Genomic DNA, 10,639 nt, shown 5'->3' with positions numbered 1-10,639 from the left:
CTTTATGACCATGCACAAGGACAATGTCAAAACTTGCATCTTCAAGTAAAAATATTTGTCATTTTGAACCCTGAATGTACTTTGTATTCCAATGCAAGTAGTCAGAGAGAGGAAGGACTTTGTCTGAGTATCATTACACCTAAACATGAGCATCTAGTCAGTCCCTTTATTCAAAATCATGCAATCATTTCTTTGCCTCGTCTCGTCCTTCTGCTGAACCCACGCTACAGCAACATGTACCCCCAGCCCCCAGCACATGTTCGTGTGTGCCTCCTGTGATAAAATGTGTGATGTGTGTTTGCACTGCAAGAACAAGGACGCAAATTCAAGAAGAAACATTGTTTTATATTTCAAAAAGAATCTAGGAACATAATGGAAAAAAACAAACACTGGGTCTGAACATCCAGACAATTGAGATCCAAAAATACATTTTCTTAGGAAATATTAATTATATACAAAACATAAAAATGTATATTTTAGTTTGGGCCCTCAACAGGGTAGCCCCATTTTTTATATTTTATTAATAAAAATAAACTTTTAAATATTTAATCCACCCATAACTTCAATTGAGGCAGTTTTAACATTGAAATCAAACAAGATTCCAAACAACTTAATCCGCTTTGCATTTGCATGCAACAACAACTGTACACCCTAAATCTTGAACTTGCATAAAAAACGAAAGGCCAAAAAGTCTATTATGATTCAACTTTAAGCACGGGAGCTCTGCAGCTGTGAGAGTCTCTGCTTTAAAAGTTCACTTTTCTTCCTCAGCTGTTCTTTTAGTGAGAGGAGTCTCTGTTCGTCTGACTGCATGCTGTAAATGCACTCTGTCGCCTTTTTCAGGATCACCACTTTGGCCGCCTTTTCGTTGTTTGCCACTTCGGGGATCTCATCCCGCAGGGCGAAGAAGCTCAACTTGAGCTCGTTCCTCCTCTGGCGCTCTAGAACGTTATGAGTCCTTCTCTTGTCATAGTCCTCAGTGTCAGACGTCCGCGGGCTTGAACACTTGCGGTTGCTGCTGATCTGTTTGAGGACCCTGCTGTGGCCGCCACCTCCGCTGCTGCTGCTGCTCTCTAGCTTCAGCCTCTTGACAGCCGGCTGCTCGTGCCTCATGGATGGATGGGCGGCGTAATTATGCTGGTGGGTGGAGACGTGGCACCTCTTCAGCACGAGCGGGCTGGGATGCCTGGACTCTGCCGGGCTGGGGTCGCACCGCTTCACCGCCTGCCTCTTCTCCACTGTGACAACGTCAATTTCCTCCTCTTCCTCCTGATCCTCTTCATCATCATCCTCATCCTCATCATCCTCATCATCTTCATCTCCATCCTCATCTTCTGTAAAACAAAACAAAAACAAAACAATCACACTCTAATTCATTCATTCACACTGCATGTCACAGTGGAAAGGGAGGGAGTAACCCAACCCCTCTCTAGCTTCTCACATAGCATTTTACAACATGGCATGGGTGGAGCAGACAGCCTGTCTCTACCTCCTGCAAATCACAGGATATAAAATAAAAAGTTGGCATCCTTTCATTCAAAATAGTGTTTACAATCATTGCACACTCAGCAGAGGGGAATTCCTAATTGCACAGAGGGGAGTGACTGCATGATGAGTAAATATTCAAAGCTTACCTGAGTCACTACAACTGCTGCTGCTGCTGCCACTGTTTGGTGGCGTGTCCAATCCCAAATCCTTACTAGGCGGCGTCCCTGCGCTCTGTTTGGGCGTCTCTGCTATCGGGTACGGGAAAACCACAGATGGATCAATGCACTCCGACGCAGATGTGTTAAGGTCTTGCAGGTAGCTGCTGTTCAGCCTCCATGTAGCTGCGCCGGCGGGCTCCGCGCAGTCACCGGCCGCCGACTCCTTCCTCGCAGCGTGCAGGGAGGCGAGCCGCTCGGAGACCACCTTCTCCAGCTTGGCCGCGGCGGAGAAGCCGCTCCACATGCAGTCCTGGATGATGATGGATTTGAGGAAGGTCTGAGAGTAGTCTGCGTCGCAGATTATGCTCTGGTTGACCACGTCGTCGCCCAGAAACTCGGTCACCATCTCCAGCTGATCCGCCGTGGAGGGGAAAAGGCTTGACAAGGACGGCCGGCGGCTCGGGGAGAGGGGAGGGGTCGGCAGCAGTTCAAATTTCTTCCAGATGTCTTCGCTCGGTGCCGGAGGCTGAAGCTGCTGAGGGTAGAAATCCTCCTCTTCGTTGTCATAGTAGAAATACGGTTGAAGAGAGTCATAATCGTAGTCATAGTTTTTACTCGCCAAACTTGAATTCAGCGGCATGTTGTCTCTGTTGTCTTTTTCCTTATCGTGAAGCTGGTTGAAAGGAATACAAAGGAAGATTAGATGTCGATTCTAAAATAACCAAAACAACGTGCGCAGGTTCAAAGCAGCTGCTTGGCACTGATCCTGCTCTGCAACATTAAGTGTAAGCAACATCACATGGTCACTCCAAAACATCGACCCTTGTATGCATGCACCACTGCTGCAGCAGCAGGTGCTCAACTGGGAAACTGATAGTAAATTAAGTGCAAGAGAGGGAGCCCCACCTTCACTTAACTGCTACCGACGTTTAACATTTAACGACTAAACTGGTGTGGGAAGGTGACGTGCAAGCTCCAGAACCCCACTCCCTCCCTTACCTTTTAGATTTTAAACTGCCGGCGGAAGAAGACGGGGCGAAGTCGACCCAAAAGGCGCAAAAAAGGGCAGGAAAGTTATTCCAATACGAAAGTAACATTAAGTCCTTCCACGGAGGTGTTGCAGGCAGTTTTAGTAAAGCTGTGTAAAGCATGCATGGGATTTGAAAGGCTGCACCAGCGACCCGGTGAGGACGACGCACAGTCTGTCATCAGCAGCGTGAAAATCACAGCTGAGAGCTCTGCTGGCTGCAATAAACTCGACCAAGCACTTCCCCACCCCTCCGCGGTATCCTTCCGCTCATTTTCCCGCGAAACACTCGCCGGCCTTAAAAATACCACAAACCTCACATTAATTTCGTGATTTTATGACCCGAAATAATCCATGCATGACATTAAGGTTGTAATACGTGCTTTTATTGGAATATTTAGTTACTAATTTATGTATTTTCTCTTCACACTGGGTCTATTTCGGGGAAGAAGAAGTGGGAGGGGTCATAGTAGAGCAGTGCTTCCATTGACGGGAGACATGCAAAAAATACTAATGCTTGTAGTAGTAGTAGTAGTAGTAGTAGAGGATCATTAGGATGAGTTATTGTACTACTATCTCGCCTAAAATATCACCACACATCCCAAACTGCCTCATGAAACCTGTTGCACGTTTTACTCTCATTGTAGTTATTCTAAGTAAGATTTACTGCCTTAAAGTAGATTCATTTACCTGCTTTTGCACAAACCACAACTCTGCTTTTTTTTAAATTAAATCCCTATTGTAAGCGACTACCTGCAGAAATGCAATAAATGTCACATGCTGCCAGCTGTTTGTACAATTTGTGCCTCGATAATGCAAAGCTCACAGGTGCAGGAGCTTACCTCAATCTGTCTGGAGGCACTCCACTGACAGCTCTGAATTGGCTTTAACAGGTGAATTCAACAAGCAGACACACTCAATAATTGCAGTTTGTGGGGTATTGTATAAATTAACATGCACCAATAACACATAGTGTGTTTGTGATTCTGACAATGTAATGTAATGGTTTGAGGCTGGACAGATTGGCACCAATTAACAACAGGAAGGAAGCAATTAAAGGAATCAAATGGGTACCGCAGTTGGATGGAGGCGCCCTCCTTTTGCTGTGCTGGGGAGGGGGGGTTGAACGGGCTCGGAGCGCCCTCTGCTGGTCAAAGTGCTCTGGAAGTGGACAGCAGCCAGGTAGGTGCAGGGTCAAACCATGGAGGTGAACATAAAGTCCACAAACATCCATAAACTAAGAGCAGATGAAAGTTTTATAGATCATACCATGATACACTATAGATGGCTCAGTAACAAAATAGTGCTGTGCATGTGGGTTAGTGCAGCTTTTTTATTGGGGTTACTGGGTCACTTTATTAAAAAAAAAAGGTGTTGATCTCATGCACAATGCTAACCAACATGCTTTCTTAGCATTCAAAGAAAAATGTATATGGTCTCCCATTTAAACAATAAAAACAACTACATTTTTCTCTGGAAAGAGGCCAACGCAGTGAACACTACAGACTGGGACCAGAATCAATTGATTGTCATATTTACTAACTCAAAAAAGACAAAAGAAGAGAGATTTCTCTTGTGCCAAACTGAAACAACACCCTCCTTCTCTCCTCTGTACTCATTCCTTCATCCTTTCCCTCCCTTCTCTCCTTTCCTCACGTTGGGATGCTGTGTGGAGGATAGCGATCATAACCACCAGACTCATGTGTTGCGGTCACCGTGTTTATCGGCTGCGGATTTTTCTTGTGTTACACAGAGGGAAGCTTTGAGACTGTCTGGCATCATTTCCTCTGATAAGTGGAGACTGAAGGTGCTTGGGAGAAGTTTTTCTCTCTCAGTAAAACTGGTACTGTCCCTTTTTCATTGACACAATCTGTACACAGTGAAGTACAGAGGTTTTGTTCAGAAGAACGTCCCATGAGGGCAGATATTTAAGGATATTATAAGGATCAAAGTCAGTCATTAAGGTGGATTTACAGAGTTCAGTTCTAACTTTGTATTCAGTCTAAACAGCAGTTGGCTAACAAAATGTTCTGCTTACTACACCCCCATGGTTTTAGATATCTCCCAGCAGTAAAACAACCACAATGCAAACATTTGTTGTAAACAAATCAATGCTAGGCAGTTATAGCACATTTCACACTCAAAGGAATAAATAAGCTTTACAGAAATACTGTTTAAACCAACATAAAAGGATACAAACTGAGGAATGACAAGTAAAGAGTGAAGATGAAAGAGAAACGCTGAAGACTTTTGTGCTGTTAAACATGTCAAATAGCAGGAAAATGTAGGATTATTAAAACACTGCGAGCTACTGTGTGCCAACCAGGGAAAAACACTTTTTTAAATCAAATAATTGGTTGATTATATTTTAAATTAACTCATATTTGTTTAGTCTAACAAAATCCAAAGAAGAATGAAAATTGTCCATCATAATTTACATTCAAAGTGTTTGTTTTGTCCAACCAACAGTCCCAAAACTATAATATGTTCAGTTTTCAATGATATAAAACAGAAAAGCCCAATCAAGAGATTCATCTATACTCAAAATCATCCGTGATTCATTTTCTGATGAGCGATCGCAATCACATTCTACACGAAAGGAACACAATGTCTTTGTCAGAAATCTCTCATATATATATATATATATATACATACTGTATGCATCGCCCTCACAAAGTATTGATTCATAAGGATCTCTGCAGAGTAAACTGTAGAGTGTAGAAATGAGAAACTAACACCAAAGTCAAATAATTAAACAGAAAGCAGAACTCGTCACATTTCAAGGGAAATCAAATCCTAACAGAAAGGAATGATTAAATCTAATACAAATATATATTTTACACGTATATACCAAATATAAATTGTGGAAGATGTTGTTAAGGAAGACGTGCAATAGTCGTAGTGTGCAGTGGATATATTCGTTTTTGTTGTATTGATCTGCTGATCTCTTTTCCATTGAACACACCGTTGGATAAATAACTGCTGAATGATTCATTAGATTTCACACTATGAGCTCTCTGCCCTTCTTTTCTGAACTTCTCTCATTTCTGACCACAAACCCAACGTCCCGCGGCTTCATACAGCACACTCAGCACACTCATCTGTCGTTTCCTCTTCCATGTCTCGGTTTGCGAGGTGATGCTAACGTGAATTTATAGGTGTTTGCATCAGTCCTGTGGCGGCGCTTACACATACCTGCACTTAAATGCATTTCTACATTGAAAGCCTAACACATCAGCAGACACGTATAGATGAATAGATGCGGTGCTGCTTCTCAGGACACAGCTCAGCATGATGCCTCAGTATGAAGCAGAAAATCAATATCTGCTCAGCTTAGTGTGTGAGAGGGAGGTTGCCAACTAAGCAGTCGACAATGAGAGCATGGCAGATCTATCAGACTACTCAAGAGCTAATTGTGTCATTAATTATTGACAGTGACAACGGACAGTTATTGACCTGGAACAGCTGTACAGACCCGACAGCTTAAAGTGTGTTTATAGTAACAGAATCACAGTTTTGTCTCTTCATGTGTAAAAACATTATGTATTCAAACAAATGACAGCTCCAAAGTAAAACTTCCTTACTGTAGTAATGGTAGTAAAACAAAATATCAGAAATGCTAGATACACTTCTTTATTGTAACCCTGTTGTAATAACTTATACATATGATACTTTTTGATCATCTTTACTACAAATAGCCTTAAATATTGTTGACTGGTGTTACATACTGTAATATATAACCTATATACTGTAGGATACAGGATTACTTTAGCTTTCTATAACAATGGCAGTATAGCAAAATATTAAATGTTATTTAAATCCTATTATTAAGACAGTAACAACTTAAAACTATGTTTAGTTCCATTTAATAGTATACTGAATGACAGATAAAATAACAAGTCAATACAGTTTTTGCGTCTTTAATACAAAGAGCACTGGGTTTCACTGCCTGACTGTATCTATAATGGATGATTGTTATTGTGGGTAATAAATGGAGTTGTGGTTCAGCTGTGCCGAGGTACAGTACAGGGCAGTGCTTGTGTTGCTATTGGCTGGGAGAAAGATGTCCCCTGTCGGGTTTTGTGATGTTTTGAATTTGGGATCAAGAACCGGACGTCAGGAGATGATGACCCCTTCATCAAAAACCCTGAAGAGGAGCAGAGCGAGAAAGGCAAACACATGAGGGGGAGCACCCGTCGTAAATCAGAGGGGCTATCCCTCGGAATTTTTTGTTGTATTATTTTTGCGATGTGTTCTGCAGCAGCTCATGTGACTCCATATTGTGAAAACAACATAAATCCCCTGTGAGGAAAGTCAAGAGGTGAGTGACAAACTGCTGAAGGAGAGACAACCTTGTTTACCCACATCTAAGCCTCATGACTAACATGCATGGACACGGTGAAAACTCAGCATCAGCTGCTTTATTTGATGCTAAATTTGAATATTTTGCTGAAGTTGGAAAGTTCTGTCACAAGAAGGAAGACAAGGGGAAGTTTCCACTTCATGACATGTGGCTCATTTGAGTGTGTGAAAGCCATGTTTTGTTTTTCTGATTGTGTTCTGATTAGATGACAGTGAAACAAAGGTTTTGCATGTCATGTGGGCGTCAAAAGTGACATTGTTACCAAAAAGAAAGGTCGGATAGTTTCAGAGGATGTGAGTTACTTTTAACTGAACTCATGACTCCCAGGTGCTGTTGGCCCCTCATATGACCACTAGAGGGCGTGTTGTATCGCCTCAAAGCCCCACAGAAGAAACTAGAACTCTGCTGTTCTCCTGCCTTTGGTTCACTGGTTTGTGGTTTCTCTAATGCTCTTGTATTTCCCTTGCTGCATTTGGGTCAACGTACAAGTTATTTTTAAACTCCAACTGTATTTGTGGTCAATTTCTTGTATTTTATTCCATTTCATCTAGCATTTCTTCAGCGTTTTTCAAACAAATCAAAGTGTTGTCAAACTTTAACAACTCTATGCATCTAGATTTCTAAATGACTGCCAGTCAATACTCACCGTGCTGGAATACATGTTAAAAATCCCCCGCTGCGAATATTATCAGCCGATTAAATGGCTGTTATGAATTGTTATCGGGTGGTAAAAATCACTAAAACTTCTTAAAGAAAAATGTTAAAAGCAGACAGGGGTTTGGATTAGTGTAATAAGAGACATGTGCTGGAAACCCATAAAGACAGGGTTTCCACTCCTAAAACACACACACTATATAATAAAAGGTTGCAGGAGGGAACTTTTATAATCTGGGAAACACAGTTTTCTAAGATCGTAGATCATGAATACTAAAATGAAAATGTTCATGCCACCAGTAATTTTATCCAAAGTCGCAAACTCCTATGACATTAATATTACTATTGATAAGCTACACACACACACAAACGTTAACTCATTTGGGGTCTTGGATACTGGGCAGATTAGTAAACATCTGACATTATTTACAGCTGCAGAGGAAATGCACGTCTGCTAGTAAAAGATTGTGTCAACCGTTAAAAGAAACTCCCTCAGGCACCGAGCAGACACACACACACACACACACACACACACACACACACACACACACACACACACACACACACACACACACACACACACACACACACACACACACACACACACACACACACACACACACACACACACACAGCTTTGTGTTTCCACTGAACATTACTCAGGTTACTTTAGTCACAGTTTGTTTTGCAACAGTAGCAAGTTTACATTTGACATGAACTGCAAACAGGCCACAGTAGCATATCTGTGTGTGTGTGTGTGTGTGTTCCGCTGCTGTAGTAAGTTCATTTTGGGTAAATGTTTTTTTTTTACTCACAACTTTTGTACTCAAACAAAGGTTGCACAACATGTATGCAATTTATATAACCCTGTCTTTGGCAATCAGTTTCAGAGCAGTAAAACAGCCTTTTCCCATCACCAGAATCAGGTTTAATGCCAAGTAAGTTTTCACATACAAGGAATTTGTTTTGGTATTTTGGTGCAAAACAGAAAAAGAAAAAGAAACTACAACTGTACCGTAAGTCAATAGAACAATTTACACCAAAACATATTAAATAACATGTAAAATATATCTGTTTTAAAATGAAAATAGTTATATATGTATACACTACCAATTCCCTACTAATATGAGTTTATTTGTCTCAGGTGCAACCAATCAACTTCCAGATCAAACTCCAGGCTAACTGTACTGTTCAGAGCATTATTAAGAAGTGGAAAGCGTATGGCACCACCAACACGTTGCCTAGATCAGGCCGTCAGTCCAACCTGGATGACCGAACTACAAGGACATTGATCAGAGAAGCTACCAAGAGGCCGAAGGCAACTGTGAAGGACTTCCAAGTGTTTATGGCTGGGACTGGTCGGTCTGGGCATGTGACAACAAAGCTGGCCTGTGGCAGGGTGGCAAGAAAGAAGCCTTTTCTCAAAAGGTGCCACACTCAGTCTCGTTTGTGCAAAAACACACCTGGAAGACTCTGTTGCCATGTGGAAAAAGGTTTTATGGTCAGATGAGACTAAGATTGAACTTTTTGGACTGAAACGCTATGTTTGGCGAAAACCGAACACAGCACACCACCCAAAACACACCATACCTACTGTGAAGCATGGTGGTGGCAATGTTATGTTGTGGGGATGTTTCTCTTCAGGGACTGGGCACTTAAAGGGATTGAAGGGAAAATGCATGCTTGCCAAGTTCACCCACATTCTTGAGGAAAACCTGCGTTCTTCTGCCAGACCGCTGAAGATGGGCAGGTCATTCACCTTCCAACACGACAACGATCCTAAACACACCGCCAAAAGAACAACGCAGTGGCTTAAGGATAGGAAGGTGAATGTCCTTGAGTGTCCAAGTCAGAGTTCTGACTTAAATCTGATAGTATCTGTGGATGGACACGAAGAGAGCAGTCCATCGCCGCTCACCACAGAATTTGACTGAACTCGAACAATTCTGCAATAAAAAATGTGCAAATATTCTTCAATCTAGGTGTGCAAAGCTAGTAGAGACATATCCAAATAGATTGATGGCTGTAATTGCAGCAAAAAGTGGCTCTACTCGACTTTTCCAACCCTGTTCTAGTTTTTAATTTTTAATTAATATTCAGATCTGTCTGTTTTTAAGTATTTGCATTAAAAACAAATAAATAAAATAAAAGTAGACATGTATTGGAAGTGTAACTTTTTTGTCTTGCTTCGTCCACCAGGGGTCAGTGTTATATTAGATATTGCCAAATCAGGGTTTATTTGTGTATTCTACATATCATTTCTGTCCTCAAAGGAGGGCTACAATGTACCTTTAAAAACACTTGTATGGGACACAACTATCTTCCTACTGGAAAATACTGTATTTGTTTGGCACAGTTTCATTAAATATTCGCACCAGAGACCAGTTACATTTTTCCAAAATATTGGTGGCTTGTACATAATTAAATAATATCCCTCTCTCCAAACAATGTTGATTCACCATGACATGCTATCTGAAGTAATACCTAGTCAGAGCAATACAGTTTCTACGCGCCTGCTTTAATGTAAACACATATTATGCAGACCTTGTGCGTACAGGCAGTTATAATTAAAACCAGGTTTAGACTTGCGGATGATGTCACGGCCGGGATGCCTTGCCCACGTGCGGGCAGCAGAGTGTTCCAGCCTCGGGGAGGGTCGACAACCACCGGGACTGCGTAGCACAGGCGCAGTCAAATGCGGAGCTAGGAAAAAAATAATCCAACTCGTTTCGGATTATCGCCTTTATCCTAAATCTCTTCCCGGTGGATACCGTGACACGTTTCCTCTCTCAAATTCGGCGCTGTTTTCATTTCACCCCCACCCCCCCCCCTGTATGATGATTTGGGAGGAAGATGCGCTTGTCTGAAATTTCCGTTGACCTTCGCCTCCGCTCAGCAGCATCGAAGCATTGTAACGCGCTGCCGCTACAGGAGCGTCCCGGCTCCTGC

At 42.0% G+C, this 10,639-nt stretch overlaps 1 protein-coding gene across 6 annotated transcripts; it reads right to left on the bottom strand.

Annotated features, from left to right (window-relative positions):
- Window positions 1-324: 324 nt before the first annotated feature.
- myca (MYC proto-oncogene, bHLH transcription factor a) lies at window positions 325-10,366 on the bottom strand. 6 transcript variants are annotated; one of them, XM_029458283.1, is made up of 3 exons: window positions 10,235-10,366; window positions 1,635-2,319; window positions 325-1,334 (listed from the first exon to the last, which is right to left on the bottom strand). In XM_029458283.1, the coding sequence occupies exons 2-3, from the start codon at window positions 2,284-2,286 to the stop codon at window positions 709-711; spliced, it is 1,278 nt and encodes a 425-aa protein (XP_029314143.1). In that variant the 5' UTR covers window positions 2,287-2,319; window positions 10,235-10,366; the 3' UTR covers window positions 325-708. The 6 variants fall into 6 exon arrangements, with proteins under 6 accessions (XP_029314143.1, XP_029314142.1, XP_029314144.1 ...); XM_029458282.1 differs by lacking the exon at window positions 10,235-10,366 and adding an exon at window positions 3,516-3,650; XM_029458284.1 differs by lacking the exon at window positions 10,235-10,366 and adding an exon at window positions 3,364-3,384.
- Window positions 10,367-10,639: the final 273 nt, after the last annotated feature.

This window comes from Cottoperca gobio, chromosome 20, assembly GCF_900634415.1.
Source record: "Cottoperca gobio chromosome 20, fCotGob3.1, whole genome shotgun sequence".
NCBI lineage: Eukaryota > Metazoa > Chordata > Actinopteri > Perciformes > Bovichtidae > Cottoperca > Cottoperca gobio.
This window is presented reverse-complemented; position numbering and strand designations above follow the sequence as displayed.